Raw genomic sequence first — 18,317 nt, forward strand, 5'->3', positions numbered from 1 at the left:
ATAACCGTGTTATTTCTTTTTATTTTTATTTTCAGGAAGATTAGCCCTGAGCTAACATCTGCTGCCAATCCTCCTCTTTTTGCTGAGGGAGGCTGGCCCTGAGCTAATATCTGTGCCTATCTTCCTCTACTTTATATGTGGGACGGCTACCACAGCATGGCTTGCCAAGCGGTGCCATGTTCGCACTCAGGATCCGAACTGGCGAACCCTGGGCTGCCAAAGTGGAACATGCTCACTTAACCTCTGCACCACAAGGCTGGCCCCTATAACAGCATTATTTCTAACAGCCAAAAGTGAAAACATGCCACATTCCCATCAACTGATGCATGGATAAACAAAATGTGGCATATCCATAATAAAACATTATCTAGCCATAAAAAGGAATGCAGTGCTGACACAGGTAACAACACGGTGAACCTCAAAAATGTTACACGAAGTAAACAAAGCCAGTCATAGAAGACCACACAAGGTGTCATCTATTTGCATACAGTGTCCAGAGTCAATAAATCTGTGCATAGAAAGCAGACTAGCGGTTGTCTGGGGCTGGGAGTTGGGGGTAAGGGAGGCGACTGCTAATGAGTACAAGGTGTTGGGGGAAAGATAGAAATGTTCTAAACCTCGGTCATGATGATGGTTGCACAGCTCTGTAAGTGTACTAAAATCCAAGGGACTGTACACTTTAAATAGGTGAACTCTATGGTGTGTAAATGATGTCTCAATAAAACCATTTAAAAAACAGAAGAAAGTGCTCTCCAGGCTCCGAGGCACGTGCACAGACAGCATTCGGATCTGAGTTAGGATTGTCACGGCAGAGCTCTGGCTATTTCTTTTGCCCATCCTGAGAAGATGAGTTTCCAGGAGCCACTATTTACTCCACCTTGTTGCCGACTTGGGGGAAGGCCATCTCCCAGGGAACAGGGACCTGCACTAGAGTGTCTGTGCAGCGTTACTCACACGTCCTCGCCGGGGCAGTGATTCCCTTGGAAACGGGGCAGCACAGTCACTGCCACAGTGCAGGGCTGTACCTGGGAGCCTTCACCGTCTGTGATCTCCGTGGACACCAAGACTGAAATGGAACATGACAGAGGAGGGTCAGCCTGGACAATGGCCACAGGGATGTTTCTGTGCATGCCGACAGCAACTGAATGATGGAAGATGGGCTCAGTGCTGGCTCAGGAGGAGATGAAATTGCAAGCTAGCTTCCCTCTCCAGTTGCTGACACTGTGGCCATCAACAATTCAATAATCAGAGTCTTTGTCGGGCTGATCTATGTGCCTAGGATGGTGATAGGTGCTCCAGGGGGTACCAATATAAGGCAAGGAGATGGAACTGAACTTGAGGCTCTTCCATCCTTCTGGGGAGGCCCAACGTTCCAACATAAAGCACAGCACAGGGCAATGAGTGCCAGAGAGACAGGGAATACAGGAGTGCTGACAAGAGCGGAGAAGCAGAAGTGACCACCGTGCACCGGAGGAGTTAGGAAATGATTCATTCATTCACATGCTGTCCCACACTATTCATTTGACCTGCAAGCATCGTGCATCTGCAACAGTAGAAGAGGCCACAGGTGAACAGGACTGGTCCCTGCCTCAAGCATCTCCCTGACTGTTCAGGGTTACAGACATGTCAAAAATGTGATGACTGCTGAAACAGAGGTAAAAGTGGGGGCCGTGGGAAGCCCAGAGAGAAACACCAACTCCAGGATGGACGGTCAAGGGGTGGGGTAATATTTTAATCAGCTCCTAAGTGATATACAGAAATATGACAGGTCTAGAAAAAGCTGAAGAAGAATTCTGACTGAGGGGAAGTTTGTGTGAAGGAGCATGGCAGGACATGGCCTTTTTGGGGACTCTAGAACTCCTTCCTGTGACATGGGCGCTGGTTTGTGGTGAGGAGACCTGCAGATGGCGGCCAATGGTGAAGGGCCACAGGTCCAGTTGTGTGAACCACCTGGGAAAAGCAAAACACAGATGCATCCTGTGTCTCTGTAAAGCATGCTCAACTTGAAGCACAAGGCCAAGGATTTGGGACGTAATTTTGTAGGTCGGTTCTTCCCAAGATGTGGTCCATGAACACTCACGTCCCAATTGCCAATACAGGCAAATTCTGGGCTCCACCGTCTCCCCAGGATTCTGAATTAGTAGATGTTGTGTGGGCTCCAATTTTAACTGCAAAAAAAGCTGCAACTTTACAAAGTACTCCAGTGATTCCACTGCAGGTAACAGTGGGTCCTCTGAATTGAGATTGAGAATGTAAGAGAAGGAGAAGAGTTCAGGCAAGACTCAAATCTGACACCTCAGGTTGGAGCTGTCCATGTAAACTTCATGAAAGAGATGGGACAAGATGTGATTAAGTATCCATTAAAATATATTTATTTTGCTTATATTTACCCTCTTATAAATCTTGAATTCAGATATTCATAGAAGTTGACCATTTTGATCTTGACAATTACAACTCATTGTGGACTCATTTGGAACGATCTGAGTGACGTCACTCACCCTGACACTGCTGTGTGACTGTGGCCTGAAATTTGGTTCTACAAGTTTATTCTAAGAAATCCTTTCTTCTAATACAGAGCTGAAGCCCTGCCCTAAGGTCCTTCTATTTGGATGTCCACCCAGCCCTGTGGTCTGCAGATCCTGTGGACAGGGGTCACACACGCCCCTGCAGGCTGAAGTTTGGCAAGGGCCCTCCCTGGTCTGAATAGAAGCGGCTGCCTCGAGAAGGATACCCTCGTGGTTTTGGCTTCCTCCCCTCTAAGGGTGAGTCCTTTCTGACCCAGCTCTCAGGACAGAGCTGCATGTCCAACACCAAGAAGTGGGGGAGCCTGGGGTGAGCACCCACTTTGAGGGAAATTTCCAGAAGACAGAGGGTGAGTGCAATTTCAATCTTGAAGAGCTTATGAGACAGGCCTGTGAAAACCACCTCTAACCATCAACCAACATGTCCTGTGCTCGCTGTGACACCAAGTGGACGTGCCCGCCCTAAACAGTTACGAAGTGTCCTCCTCAAAACGTCTCTGCTCAATTTCACTGATCTGCACCCGGAAGAAGGTACAAGTGTTTCTAACTGGGGGTCAGGCAAGGTTTCAGGAAAAAGGAAACATCTTAGCTGGGCTTAAGGGAGACGTGAGATTTAAATAAATCAGGTGGATGAACTAGTTCAGACTTCAGGCTGAAATAATCTCACTAGCTCAAGTCAAAGAAATTTCTAGATCAGTGACTCTCAATCTTGCCTCCACATTGGAATCATCTAGAAGTTTAAAAAGAAAACACCTCTCACTTCCAGAGATTCTGGGCTGGGTTCTACAGACCCAGATGCTTTCCTAAATGGCTGTGCCTCGAATGTGCTCAGTTGAGGCAGTTTCTGGGGCTGGTTTAGGACTGGAAGGGGCAGTAGGGATGGCGGTCAGAGGAGAAAGCTGTCAACACTAAGGACTTCACTTTGCTCTGAGAGTAGCACATGCTAACCCAACACTCCCCACCCTCCGCCGCAGCTTCCTCTTGGTGGGAGCACCTCGATTTGGCTTAGTCTATGACTAACGCAAGATGCACCAGACACGACAAATTTCATGAGTAAATGAGGGACAGCTTGGTCTCAAATATTTAATTCATATATACAAGACATTCTTTGGCATTTATCATTCACATTATATTTCAGTTATAATTTAAGACATAAAAACTTAATTTTATTTATAATATTACTAATGTTCTTTCTGCTAAAAAGTAGGTAATCAACCTAAACTAAAAAGCATTAAACTTATTAAGATGAATAAATAAGAATTTTCTTTTCTGGAGACATAGTTTTAACAATTTTTAGTTTTTGGAACCAGGGGAAAAGGTTTAGGACTGTAAGTAAGCGTAGTCAGTGACACAAATCCACCAGGACTTACCTTTATAATCGTCCAAGGGCTCACCAGCGGGCAGTGCAAAATAATACTGACTGTCTCTCCCGTGGTACAAAGTGCGTTTGGCGGCATTTCCTATCTGGTAACTAAATTCATAACGAAAGTCCTACGATCCGTTCCATAGAGAGCAAAAAAGAGCAGAGATCAACAAACTGAATTACAGCCCCAATAAACGCATACCTGCATCTGTCACTCCACCTGAGGACGTTGTTTAGACAGGCACAGGGCAGATAACAGCTAAGAGTCCCCAAATACACACCCACGTGGGGTGACCTCCCACCTCCAGGGCCCCCCTTTCCACAAAGCCCCAAGGATTCCAAACAACAGCTGTGTCTGTCACTCAGGGTTGTGTGCTCTCCGGGCCAGGGACCCCCAACAATCATGGAAGCACAGACCCTCTGGGCCTCCTCCAGGTGAAAGGGATGTGGCTACACCTCCGATTTCCATTGGGAGCACAACAGACAGGACACAGGAGGGGGGCGCTCTGCCAAATGTCTTGGTGATAGAGCAGGGCATCTGAACTGGGATTTGAATGAGGATGCATGTGGGTTTCTGAGAGAAGGAGCAGCCTGGGCAGGACCTGGGGCAGGAACAGATCAGGTGTCTACACCAAGAGGATGGAGAGCCAGGTCGTTGCACTCCTGCCTGACCCCAGGGTTGAGCTCTGCATCCCACAGCATTTCATCCAGAGACTGGCCACAGCCTCTGAGGTTTTGCAGGGCTGCAGCTGCCTCCAGTCTTTTAAGACAGATGCAGGGCTGCCAACCTTACCGGTCTCCCTGACATGCAGAAGACGCTAAAGATGGTGTGTGCCTCGAGGCCACGATGGGGCTGCACCTGACAGGCCACGTCTCGAGGAGCTTGGTTGGTGGTCAAGTACAGCTGAGCTTTCCCTAGAAAACTGTGCTTCGAAGCTACAGAAAAAATGAAACGGGGATTAAAGCCATGATGGACATTTACAGCAGCATCGGATCCCATTTTTATAGCACAAACCTCATAAGGTTGTCAAGGTGTGGGCCGCAGACTAGCAGCATCAGCATCCCCTGGGCCTCACCCCAGACCTGCTGGGTTGGAAACCAGGGGGTGGCACCCAGTGATCTATGTTAACACATCTTCCAGGGGACTCTGATGTACACTGGAGGTGAGGACCCCTGCCATGAAGCATCCGCTAATATACACATATTCACTGGGCGCTCACTACACAGGGCAGCCACAAGCCCAGGTAGGGGGAGATGGAGTGGATGAGACACACCAATTTCCCACCTGGGAGTGAGACACCAGCCAAACCGACAGAAATCAGTCTAGAGCCGAAGACACTAAAGAACACAGCACTCCAGCAAATCAAACCCTCCCCACTCCATGCGTTCTCCTAAAGCTTCTTCCATAAACACATGTAAGTATAACTTAGTTGAATTTATAGTACTAATACAATTTAATATTTTGTTTTTATTAACTGCCTTAATATTGTAAATATTTTCCATGTTGTCAAGTAGTGTTCAAAATCACTGTCGTAAATAGCTATTATAAATATACTTTAGTATGCATAACCCTCATTCCCCAACAATTAAACATTTTATTTTCTAATTTCTGCTATTATTAATCACTTTATAATGACTAGTCTCATATATAAAGTTTTTGGTTTTTACTTTTGATGTCTTTTTCTTGAGATAAATTATAGGAGTAAGATTTATATGTTGAAATTGTTTAAAATTCTGATGATGTTATGATGAGGAGGAGGAGGAATCATTTGCTGAGCCTCTGCTCCACACCAGGCACTGGGCTAGATACTGTTCATATATTATCTTATTCAATAGGCACCTCAATCATGGAAGACAGATCCTGTAAGAGTGTAAGCTCAAAAAGGAAGGAGTGACTACTTCTGAGCTGACCAGAGACATCCTCACAGCAGGAGACCCACTGAGCAGTCTTAGCATGTGAGTCGTACTGGATTAGGACAGGGATGTGGGGAAAGAATGGACATTCCCATTGAAACAACCACGGGCAAGACCTGGAGCCATGGAGGGCCTGGGGTGAGCAGGAGGGTGACAGGAGGAGAGCGCTGCCAGTGAGGGTGGGCACAAGGAGACAAGGGCTGGCGCCAGGGCTGCACTGGGATGGTCTGGTGGCAGCAGAGGGGCTCTCAGTCTCCTCCCCCAGCGTCAAATATGACGGATCCGAGAGAAAGGCGTTTACACATGTTACTTGGACAAATTTCAGAGGCAAAAGAGAGCGAGGTCTTGCTTTGGCAAAAGGCATTTGTGGAAACAAAAGGAAATGTGGTCCCTCTTGTGGCAAACATAGGACCTAGGGTTTAGTTTCTAAATGCACCATGGGAGGCAGGAGGATGTTCATAAAGATGTCAACAAAAACAGTGAGGATCAAACCTCGGGGGCCTTATTGAGCTCCACTGCCATGCTTTCAATCAAAAGTTAACCTTGGGTTTCTTCCTTGAGAGAAACCAGAGTCAGTGTGGAATGCAAAACTGGAAATGCATGAAGGGTTTCAATTAGTGCAAAAACGTGGACACTGAACCAAACTCATCTGTAGATGAAATCTGTTGAATGCTTTGTGCTTGTCATATGGAATTGGAAGCCTCTAGAAATGGGGCAAGATGTCTAGAAACTACCCAAAAAGAAGATGTCAGATTGAGTCATGGAAACGCCAGAAAGAACATAGAGCAGTGGTGAATTTCAGCAACACTGACTCTGTAGAATGACAGGAACAACACCTGGCTGGGTTTTAAATATATGTAGAAGTTATCGACTAGTTTGCAGGGAAGGAGTGAACTCACGCAATTGTCTAGGACAAATAAAACACATGTGTAATTAAAAAAAAAAGACAGCCGTCTCAACCTTTACCGTGATCTGAACATCCACGTGATCCCTTAAGGAAGAGTAAACTTACAGGGGCACACCCGGATCTCCTTCCCCCAACCTCTAACATCAGGAAGTAACAATGAGCAGTGAAGTGACAGTGAGGAAGGAGGGGAGCGTCAGGACACTCTGGAACAAGAGCCCAGGACTGTCAGATGTGACTGTAATTCCCAGGAGAAACATATGAATATAGCACAGCCTTATCATCCCCCACACCAGATCTGGCTGACAACTTAACATACCCACAGAGGCTTGTAGGACATACGTCTCCCCAGGGCTCAGTGAGTACGGCTTTATGGTCACAGTTTGCTCCGTGATACCTATGGGAAAGGAAGGGCCACATGGAAACAACCGTCAGTGACTCTGAAGGACAGGAGGTCAGACAAAACCCTTGGCACAGGTTTCACCCTCACTCCAGAGGTGAAGGGGAAATAGTACCAGTTAAACATGCTTCTTGCTACCTGGACATGCCCGTGGTTTGTTCACCATCTGCCCTCTTTACAGAGGGAAGAGCTCATCCCCTGCCCAACAGAAGCAACACTGAGCAGGGACCAGTGTGCCCTGGCTCAGGAAAGACACTCACCTCCCTGGCAAAAGAGAACGCTGGTAAGAGCTTATTTTATATATTTATAACTAGGTTCTGTGTTTAATTTGACTATTCTATAAATGTAGTTTATCCATAAAGTATGATTAACTTATTTCAAAGCAATTTCTAAATCTTTGCAGGATATTGGTTGTGAAAATCTGGGTGTGACAGTGGACCAATGGTGACTGCATGACTTCCTTAGCAGGGAGAGGCTGACCCTGTACTGCCTACCCTGAAAACAGGAGATCCACAATGCAACACTGATGAGCTGAACACGGACAGTTTAAACATCACAATTTAAATCCGCGTTTCCTGAAATTCTTCAGGGGGAGGGTGAGGAGGCAATCATTTCACAATAGTGTGATACCTAGAGCCTCAGCTGAGGGATGACATCATTGTACGTGTTACCATGAAAGGCATCCATGCAATAAATTGAGCAGAACCAAAAGTCTGCACTGGCAAATGGTTAAAATTCAACTGCTCTGCAGGAACAGCATCATTGTGCTCAACTGTGGGAGCACTCGTCCCCATCATGAAATGCCCTAACAGAATATGTGCACAAAGGTGTCTGGGCACCAGTACTCTGGGCCCTCCACTCATGTCAGTTTAGCAGGCTCTTCCTCTCAGTCTGCAAACAGGAGGCTCCTGGCAGGCACCAATTCTACCTTTGATAAAAGAGCTCTGTGGTCCAGAGAGGTACAAACACAAGCTGAGAAGGTACCATGACCCCAAACACTTCTCTAGTAAAAGGAAAAGTTGCAGAAGAAATTGAGAGGCTGGAATCCAAGCCCTTATGAACCAGCTGTAAATTCTAAGACACAAAGAGGGCGTTCATACCAGATGAGGTGTAGCTGTGGAAGACAGCTCGGCGAACCAGGGACTTGGGCCAGTCCACCATGAGCACAGGCCTGGCACTAACGGTGGGGAGGAACGGGCCCAGCAGGTTGTCCCCATCACCGTGGCTCTCATCAGCATTCACATTTGGTCCTGATCCTGGGAGGTTGATGTTGGTCCCTAAGAAGATAAACCAAACCAATGGATGGTGAAGAAAAAAGTTGTAATGATCCTCTTTTCATTTCACTCTTTTCATGTTCAAAGTCGGTATCGAGAACTATTTCCATTATTGCTGGATACTGCATATCTAAAATTGTCTTTAGCAACTGAATATATTCAAGAGAAGAACTTCCTCATCATATGATTAGTGGTATAACTACATATTCCTTCCTTCCTCCCTTCATTTATTCAACAAATATTTATTCTGGTCTACTAAGCCCAGGTACCAGTCTAGGGACTGGAGATGCAGCAGTAAACCAGAGGAACAGAGTCCCTGGAATTCTATGGTGAGCAAGTCAGAAAAAGAACCAAGAAAATACTCACAAAAGTACTACAAAGCCAGGTAATGATAGCGCCGTGAGGATAAAGCAGGACATGTGGGATGAGAGAGAGAGAGAAAGGATCGGGAAGGGGCTGTTTTAGAGATGGTGGTCAAGGAGGAACCCCCTCTGGGAGGGGCTCAGAACACAGACTTGAATAAGCTCTTTGAAGGAACTACAGTGGGAATGATCTGCAATATGGGTGGAGGGAGTGAGTAAGGGGAAGAGGGCAGAAATGAGACAGAAGAAATTGCCAAGGCCCTGGCTGCCGCCCCGAGTGTGGCAGAAGGCCACAGGAGGGATTGGCCAGGAGGGACGTTCTGGTTTGTGGTCCTAAAAGTGCTCTGGCTGTGCAGGCAGATGACTACAGGCAGCAAGATAGAAGCAGAGACAATGAAAGATTCCTGCACGGGCGAGGCAAGAGATGAGGCTGGACTTTGCTTAGGGAAGGCTGATTTGAGACTTCAAGTAAAGGTCATTGAAACGAGATATAATGACAAAGGGCATCAATGTTGGGGGATTAGAATGGATGCTCAACTGTCAGGAGGAGTAATTTTATGAATGCAATGTTTTTTCTTCATTTAGTATTATTTACTAAGCACCTGCTGGGAATGTAAAAGCGAGCCCCCAAAACAGATGTGTATGGCAAACAGGAAGGGGCACAGAGGCTGCAGAGACCATGGCTCTGGAGGCAGTTGAGGACTGTGTAAGAACACACTGAGTAAATTAGGTAAAGAAATTGCTCACTGCTCAATCATCTATTCATTTCACAAACAATCATTCACTGATCATCCATGTATTCCTTCCATAGATAAATCAGTCATTCACTGATCATTCATTATTCATTAGATAAATAAATCATTCATTGATCATCTATTCATTAGATAAACAAATTATTCACTGCTTATCCATCTACTCATTCAATAGATAAACTGTTCATAGATCATCCATCTATTCATTCCAGATACAAATAAATCATTCACTGACCATTCATTATTCATCAGATAAACAAATTGTTCACTGATCGTCCATCTATTCATTTGATAATAAATCATTCACTGACCATCCGTCTATTCACTCAATAACACGCTCATTGCATGCTAATATGCCAGGCTCTGTGACAGGTCTGGGGACGCAAGTATAAACTTGCCATGGAAGCTTTCCTTGGCGATCTCAGAGTGGGAGAGACAGACATAGAAAGTCAATGAGTACAACATGCCACCTGCTTTAAACAGGTGGGAATAATACACTGCACTGCTGGCGGGGAGTGTCACAAGACAAGAAGGAGGGGGACTTCCCAGAAAGAGGGAAATGGAAGCCTAGCAGAAAGGAGGAAGCTCTCCAAGATGACTACCTGGGAAGGACACTGAGGGAGGCGTTTCTGGTAGATGACCCACCATGGACCAAGGGATAGGAGAGAGACAGTGTCTACCTGGGCCTGGGGCTAGTCTTGGGTAGGGTACCAGAAGCACAGGGGACCCGAAGTACAGAAGTATGTGAGTTAGAAATAAAGGTTTGGGTCAGATCGTGCTGTGCAGAGGAGCTTGAACTTTTCCCTTTGACTCTGGGGCTCTCTGTGGTCTTGGTAAGGGAGTGGTGTGGTAAACCTAGATTTCAAAAGAGGGCGTGGAGGGACTAGAGTGAAGGGACATGGACACAGGGGGCTCCAGAAAGAGGCACCAGTCATAGACTTACAGTCACCCGGCTGTCTCCCTTTGGATGGCATTGCTTCTTGGATATCACTGTAATAGGCTTCAAAATCTACATGAAAGGACAAAATCATAACGTTTCATTTAAAACCACACACTCCCCTGAAATTAATACTGACTCTCCTGATGGATCACTAACATTGCCCCTGGTCTGTTTCTGGAATCTGCATACTGTTTTGTGAATTACAAAGTCCCTAAAAGGTAGTATTTCACCACATCATCATGACAGCTGGGGGAGACAGGTGTCATTGTCCCCAGGGTCCCCAAGAGGAGCTGGCATTCCCAGTAGGTGTGTGGCTTCCTAAAGATAACCTGGCTAGTAGGTGTAGGGAAGAAGGCCCAGATGCTCTCTTCAAGCGTGCTTCCACTGTTCTTTCAGAGAACGCTTGGTACTCTTTTCTCTCAGAGGGAGAGAAATAGACATAAGAGCATCCTGCTGCAAATGTCAATTTTCTGTCCCCTCAGCCCTTCTCTCTCGAGGTCTGAAGATTTCACAGAGGTCCCCCCACCAGCTAATCCTTCTCTTCCGAAGTCTGAGGATTTCACAGAGGTCCCCCACTAGCTAATCTGAGGCTGGGAGCCCTGGGGTGTGGCGGCCAAGTGCACAGGGCAAAGAAGGCACCATCCCCTGACTGTGAGTAGCCAAATCAAATGGCGTCACTGAGAAGGGACAATAAGGGGGATGGTAGATGCTGGGCCAGAACCTTTCTCACTGACAGTGAACTTTTCTCTTAATTTTTTAGGCACAAAGATAGTTTCTTTCCAACCTGAAAACCAATGGTAAAGTGAACCAGTCGATCACTAGGGGAGAAGTGAAAGGTGAGCAAGCTGACGTGGATGGATCACCTACTGCAGCCCAGACTCTACGTGTTTTCCAGGTTAGAGAGGAGGAAACAGACTCCACGAGCATCACACACAAGTTCACCTAGACCACCAGGGACAGGCACTTACCAGGGAGGTGAGGGGCTGGGCTCTGTGGGGGCGAACTTCTCCCAGAGGGGCTGGGCCTCGGGGACCCCTCATGCTGAGGAGTCCCCCGTGGGGCTGCAGGGCTACCAGCAGTGGAGCCCCGATACACGCTGACCAGGGACTCCGTGGAAGTTCTCCTCAAGGCTGAAAGGGCAGGCCGGCTCGGGGTCTTGGGCCATGGCTTCCATGAGGATGGGGTGGTTGTTACATAGGGAGCTGCCCTGCGTGGCTCCGGGGACAGCAGATCAGACCCTGACACCTTCGAAATGGCTCCAAATGTTGAGGATCCAAGGAGCCCCACTGTTCGACAAAAGGGAACTTAAAAAAACATTTAACAGTGTTAAAAATGGAGACAAAAAACCCACTTGGCTTAAAAAGCTCTGTAGATTATATCAGAAGGCTTGTTTTAAACAAATCTGACACAAATGCCATGGAGCAGCTGTTTTCACCTGGTGGCGTGCAGAACAACAGTAGGAAGCAGACATATGGAGCAGGACGCCGGCTCGCACGACCATTGCGCCTGGGACCTGCTCTCCCTCAGTCCCTGTGTGAACTGAGAGGGGCCTGCCCCATCCGTGTGCCCCGGCATGGGTTATTCGTGCATGTTCTAGAAGCAGTCTGGGCACATGGAGTCTCTCCTAATCTTTTATCACCTGTCAGTGTCTAGTATAACAATTCTAAAAGTTATCGGTAAAGGATCAATAACAAAGAAAAAAATTTCCGAGGATGTAAAAAGCAATGTCTCAATAAAGTAAGCATTCACTTTCCCATGAGAGAGCAAGATTCTTTGGCAATAAAGGTTGAGATACACCAGTCTAGGGACAATCCTTTGCTTTGCTGCAAAGTTTAACCACTGGCTGCGTTTCCACTGCAAGCTCTTCTAGCACATTCAGCACAGGCTCTGATTCAGAAATTCAATTTACCTAAAGAATGTGGGAAGGCCCCCCTGCAAAGAAGGGCACAATCGCCTCTATGTCTTCAGGTCCCTTCAGCCGCTGAGGTCAGCTCTGCTCAGAGCTCTACATACGGGCGCTTTGTACGGCCCCATTGAACGGATAAAAAATAAATAAATGTGGGTCTCTGAGGGCTTGGCACAAGCTTCGGTTGTAGGAGCCAGCCGTGTCCAGCTCAGAAATAAAAGCTCCTCTGTTTGCCGTTCACAAATACCACCAGTGAGAACTCACTTCACTCCTGGTTCTAACCCAGGAGCTGACGCACCTAGAGGTCCACATCCGGCACCAGGGCCCGGGTGTCTTCACACACGATTTTATTCAACCTTGCCACCGCCCTGTTTAGAGTTATGATCCACATTTTTCACCCAAGAAAATTGGGTCTTGGAGAAGTGCTTGAAGTCTCAGTTAGCGGTGCTGGAGTGAGGAGCGGCCCCAGGCTTTCCTGCCACTCCTCTGCTCAATCCCAGTGTGGCCGCCCCAGGGGACAAGTGAGGGCTGGAAGGACAGAGGCCCTGGAGGGGTGAGCATGTCATGAGTCATTTCAAATAGCCACGACTGCCTCCATGAGTATGGAGTCCAGTCTCCTTCCGGCTACAAGGCTGAGAAGCAGCATTTGAACACTTCTCTTCTGTGCTGTCACAGCATCCACACGAGTGTAAAAGAAGAGGAAGTGCGGATGCAATGAAGTGGTGAGCAAGACCACAACACTGCTTCAAATGAATCAGATTTTGCAAAGTTTTAGCAATCTCAAAGTAACTCTGAGTTTTTCCTCAGATAACAAAATAAAGCCAACAATCATCTTTACCTTCTACATTGTGCTTTTCTGTTGCGTTGACTAAAAAGAGCTCCCAGGAGTAAGAGAGAGTGGATATCGCACCACACCCTTCACACTCAGCTTGAAGAGAAAGTTCTTCATTCCAGTTAACAAAGATGTCTCTAAAGTTGACCCAGGAAATGTGGACAAATCTGGAACATGCAAATCAGGTTTGAGATTTTAGGAAATTAACTGAAGTTTCTTTGGCCGCGTTCATTCATGTCTGGCATGTTCAAATCGCTACCCATTGAGCCTGTATTTCATGAATGCAATAGCAGTATCACAGCCAACACGACCGAGCATCCACATGTAGCCACGCCTGCGCCAAACTTGACCCAGCCATACCTCACGCGACACTGGCCAGGTCCTAGGAGGCTATGCACTGAGCTCAGAGAGGCTTGGCCACTTTCTCCAGGTCACACAGAGCTCAGGGGAGAGCCAGGACCAGGTAGCTCCAGGCCTGGCTCTGGCCAAGCTCTCCACACAAGGCAGCCTGCGTTGTCTCCTCACCTCACCTCCGGCTTGCTTTTACCACCCCGAGTGAGGCGGGACCCGGCCACAAACCCAGCCTCACCTGGACACCCCCACGGCCATACACATTTGTCATTCCCACTGGGCCTTGGGAGCTCAGAGGGAAAGATACCACCTTGCCACAAGGCCCTGCCTCCTCCCTTCATGGGCCCTTGGTCATGCGGTGCCCCACACCGCACACACAAAGCCCCACGTCCACTTCCCTCGGGCCTGCGTCCCTACGGCTCCTCCTAACTCCTTCTCTAGTCTCTTTGGCTGACCCAGCCCTCTCCAAAGTGCACTGTGAGGAATATGGCTCTTTAGGACATCACACGGGGTCTGGGATTGTTGCGTTGGGTTGATTCAAGGGATTTCTTTCCTGTGGAATGTGGGGAGCCTTTAGAAGGCCAAGGCTGGGAGGGACCCTCTGAGAGGGTGTGTGGTGCAGGCATCTCCCACGTGAAGGTACCATGCCCTGGACACGTCTCGGACTGCTGCCTGCACATGTAGCTCCCAGCCAGGAGCCCAGTGAGGGCACACATGTCATCGCCTGGCCCTGGGCCAGCCTGTCCGTGTATGTGTCTCTGTGCAGGTGTGTGTTTCTCTGTGTGAGTCCGTGTGTGTGCATGTATGTGTGTGTTTCTCTGTGTGTGCGTGTGCATGTCTCTCTTCATGCATGGTGTGTGCGGGTGTGGTGGGGTAGGGTAGGGAGGGGATGAGGTGGACACGGCCAAGGAGAGGCCCAGCTGGCCTGAGATCCCCCCAGGGACATTGTCAACAGGGGCCAGATAATTTCTGATGGGACTGACAGATGTTCACCCAACAACTTTATACATGGTAAATGAACATTTTAAAATAAATTCCGTAATTATTTTGTGAGCTGCTATGATGGGAGGGGCACCTCCTACTCGGAGCCCCTAATGTCAGCTTTAGCCTAGCGAGCTCCACCCAGAGGCCAGCCCGAGAGCAGGGTCACTCCTTGCCCCTTCTGACCAGTCTCCCCCCTCCTGAGCAGCAGGGATGCTGCGTGGCTCCAAGCGCAACCCCTGTATGCACAGCAGGTTTCTGTGGCCACTCTCAACACCAGCCGGGTGCAGGGTGCAGGAGGGCAAACCCCGCGGATCTGCACTGTGGGGGTTGCAGTGCAGGTGGTACCTGAGTGCTGAGTCCGGGCGTGTGGACAGGAACACCTGTGCCTCTGAAGAGTTCCGGCCGTGGCTGGACACTGTCAGCGTCACTAGAAACTGGTCATAGGTGTCGCTGAGAGAGTTGGCTGCAAAGGAAAGCGTGGGAGCCGAGGCGTGCAGGCCATGTGGAGAGGAGGATGGGAAGCAGAGGCGCCCAGGGGCGCTGGCTGCGGTGCATTTCCAGTGATACCTGTGGGAGAGGCATTGATGGGCTGAAGGCGACTGCTCTGGCCAGTCAGAGGACAATGTTGTTGCCAAGTGGGCTTTCCCCGGGGCTGCAAAAGGGAGCATGTGGGCTGGGGAGATAGGATGTTTCCCTTACTGTCTGGTGTAAGCGGGGTGGGAGGTTCCAAAAGTGGGAGCAGAACCACCAAGTCAGGGGTCCCGGCCCAGCCTCACCCAGCTCACTTGCTCAGGGCCCTGGAGACCTCGCATGTGGCCCTGCTCCCCAGTCCCTGAGTGCTTTCCATCCCCTGGGCAGCCATGTGCCCTGGTCATCCCCTCCTTCCACCCTGCCCTGCACGGAGGCTGCCTCCCACCTCCATCACATCTCTGCACCCCACCAAGCCGCGCTTCACAAACTGCCTCTGAGCCCACAGCTCCACAGGGCAGACAGGCAGGACGCATCCTCCCAGCTTTTGGGAGAAAATGCGTTCCGAGGGCCTCAGGGGAATAGCCCAGTCCCAGAAGTACTAGTGGGCGGGCCAGGAGACTGCAGACGCCTCACCTCCCAATCTCACCATCCTCTGCAATGTGACATTGCTGAGTTCAACAATCAGAAAGACAGCACCCTCCCCACCCTTCAGCGGGTCTTACTCTAGCAGGGGACACACACTGAAACAAAGAGCCCCACCTAGGGAGAGAGGCAAGAATGGACGTGCGTGCCCGAAGGGGAGGTCTGTATGACCCCACAGCAGTGAGCCCCGCACAGGTGCTCCCTGAGTCTCTGAAGTGCTGTTCATCTGTCAAAGTGCCATTTCCTCATCTGGACTGTAAGTGATCTGAACCTGGAACTAGTTCTACACCTCTCTTTCCAACGCCTGCACGAGGCGGCAGCATCGCAAAGTTCCGTTCATCCCTCAGCTGGCAGGAGCTCAGCCCCGCTCAGCTGGCGGGTCCAGCTCACACGCACTGCGGAGCATGGTCCTCCAGGGTTCAGCTGGAGTATTCTTCACTCCCAGGGAGCAGATTCAGCTCATTGCAGTAGACACACGCTGAGCTCTTGTCTTCGGGCGCCCTACTGGGTTCTAGGGGGAGGGGTGCAGAGATGAACAAGACCCAGCTCTGTCTCCTGAGGCTGGGGGAGGGGAGGTACACAGCCAGCTGTGTGCTTTGTCCGAAACACGTGCTTGAGAACAGCTAGGGGACAGAATTGGCCAGTCCAAGAGGATGCCTCTCACCTCCACCAGGCTTACAACACACCAAAGCCCCCAGTTGGAATGTAGCAAATGTGTGTGTGGTCATAGGAGTTAAGGGAATAAAGAGGCTTCTCTATTTATTTATGAATGTTCATTGAGTACCTGCCATGTGCCAGGAACAGGGGATATAGCAAACCGGAGCCCTGTCCTCCTGGAGCTAATATTCCAGAGGGGGCAGAAAATTAACAGTGATCATAAAAAGTGAGCAAATGATCGGATGTTAGAGGAGAAGATTGCTTATGGAAAAAGAAACAGCAGAATCAGGATAGGATTCTTGTCAATTTTTTTTTAAATATATCACTTTTTTTGGTGAGGAAGATTGGCCCTGAACTAACATCTGTTGCCAATCTTCCTCTTTTTTTTTCTCCCCAAAGTCCCCTAGTACATAGTTGTATATCCTAGTTGTAGGTTCTTGTAGTTCTTCTATGTGGGATGCTGCCACAGCATGGTTTGATGAGCAATGCTAGGTCCATGCCCAGGATCTGAACCGGTGAACCCCAGGCTGCCATAGCAGGGCATGCAAACTTAACCACTGGGCCAAGGGGCCGGCCCCCTCTTGTCACTTTAAATGGGGTCATGGGGGTGCTCACTGGGAAGGTGACTGAGCTCAAATGCAAGGAAGCAAAGTGGTAACAGATGTCAGTGCACTGAAGGAGGAGATGCAGAAGGCACCTCCCTGCAGAGGTGCTGAGGGAGAAGCAGGCCCCCGGATGTCAGAGGTGGGCAGGGGCACCAGCTGTCTGAGAGAGAGAGAGCAGGAGCAGGAGGAGAGAAAGTCCAAGGGTAGGAGGTGGGGGCAGGTCACCATGGGCTTCACAGGCGTCGCAAAGACTTGGCTTTCACTGAGTGAAAGGGCAGCACTGGAGGGTTTGGAGCAGTGAAATGACATATTCTGATGTGTTTTATTTTTTATTTATTGACTTTTTTTTTTTTTGCTGAGGAAGATTGGCCCTGAGCTAACATCTGTGCCAACCTTATTCTGTTTTGTATGTGTGTCACCACCACAGCATGGCTGACGAGCAGCATAGGTCCATGCCCAGGAGCCGAACCAGGGCTGCCAAAATGGAGTACATTAAACTTAACCACTACGCCACTGGGCTGGCCCATAAAAGACTCTGTCCACCTGCTCTGTGGAGAATGGACTGAAAGGGGTGGGTGGAAGCATGAAGACTGGTGAGGAGACCTTATGGAAATAAGCCCAAGGTGGTGACGGCTCAGACCAGGGAGGAACCAACAAGATTTCCTGACAGACTGGACGAAACAGGAGAGAAAAAGAGAAGCCAACAATGCTGCTCAGGTTTCTGTCCTGAGCAACTAGAAAGATCCTTCCCTCAGCAGAGACAGGAAGGCTGCAGGGGAGAAAGCGGGTCTTGTGGCTGATATTTCTCTCTAGGCACATGAGAGAGGATGCCAAAGAGATGATGGGATCTCCAGCCTGGAGAGTGGGGAGTGCTCTGGAAGGAGGGAGTGTGCTCGAGGTAATTGGTGCATGGATGGTGTCCATGGCGGATGTGTGTTCCAGGTTATCTGCACATGCATGGTGTCCATGGAGGATGTGCGCTTGAGGTTACTGGTGAGTGGATATAGCTACAGCAGGACACTGGAAGAGGCCACCTGGGGAGGGGTGTGGCTGGAGAAGACCAGCACCTGAGCCATGGGCCTCTAATATCAAGGGACTCACCCATTTAGAGAGGTGCAACACTTAGAAATCAAGCTTCCTATGCACCAAATGCACCTTACAAACCAAAATTTTTAATAATAACCTATTTGCTATGGACTAAATGTTTGTACTCGCTCAAAGTTCATCTGTTGAAGTCCTATTTCCCAAGGTGATGGTCTTAGGAGGTGGGCCTTTGGGCGGTGCTTAGGTTGTGAGAGTTGCGCCCCCATGAATGGGATTTGTGCTTTTACAAAAGAGACCAGAGACCCTCTCACCCCTGCACAGAGGGAGGATGGTCATCTATGAACCAGGAAGCAGGTCTCATAAGATACTGAACCTGCCGGCACCTTGATCTTAG

The 18,317-nt window shown here is 49.0% G+C and overlaps 1 protein-coding gene across 1 annotated transcript in view; it reads right to left on the bottom strand.

The window, feature by feature from the left end:
- PKD1L1 (polycystin 1 like 1, transient receptor potential channel interacting) overlaps positions 1–18,317 on the bottom strand; it is a 109,001-nt gene that overhangs the window by 65,208 nt on the left and 25,476 nt on the right. The window contains exons 10-17 of the mRNA XM_046668923.1: positions 14,850–15,071; positions 13,176–13,336; positions 10,441–10,500; positions 8,204–8,380; positions 7,023–7,100; positions 4,679–4,821; positions 3,893–4,013; positions 955–1,066 (exon numbers count right to left, since the gene is read on the bottom strand). Of these exons, the coding sequence (XP_046524879.1) occupies positions 955–1,066; positions 3,893–4,013; positions 4,679–4,821; positions 7,023–7,100; positions 8,204–8,380; positions 10,441–10,500; positions 13,176–13,336; positions 14,850–15,071 (1,074 nt within the window). The remainder of the gene's footprint in view (positions 1–954; positions 1,067–3,892; positions 4,014–4,678; positions 4,822–7,022; positions 7,101–8,203; positions 8,381–10,440; positions 10,501–13,175; positions 13,337–14,849; positions 15,072–18,317) is intronic.

This window comes from Equus quagga, chromosome 8 (genome assembly GCF_021613505.1).
Source record: "Equus quagga isolate Etosha38 chromosome 8, UCLA_HA_Equagga_1.0, whole genome shotgun sequence".
In the NCBI taxonomy this organism is placed as follows: domain Eukaryota; kingdom Metazoa; phylum Chordata; class Mammalia; order Perissodactyla; family Equidae; genus Equus; species Equus quagga.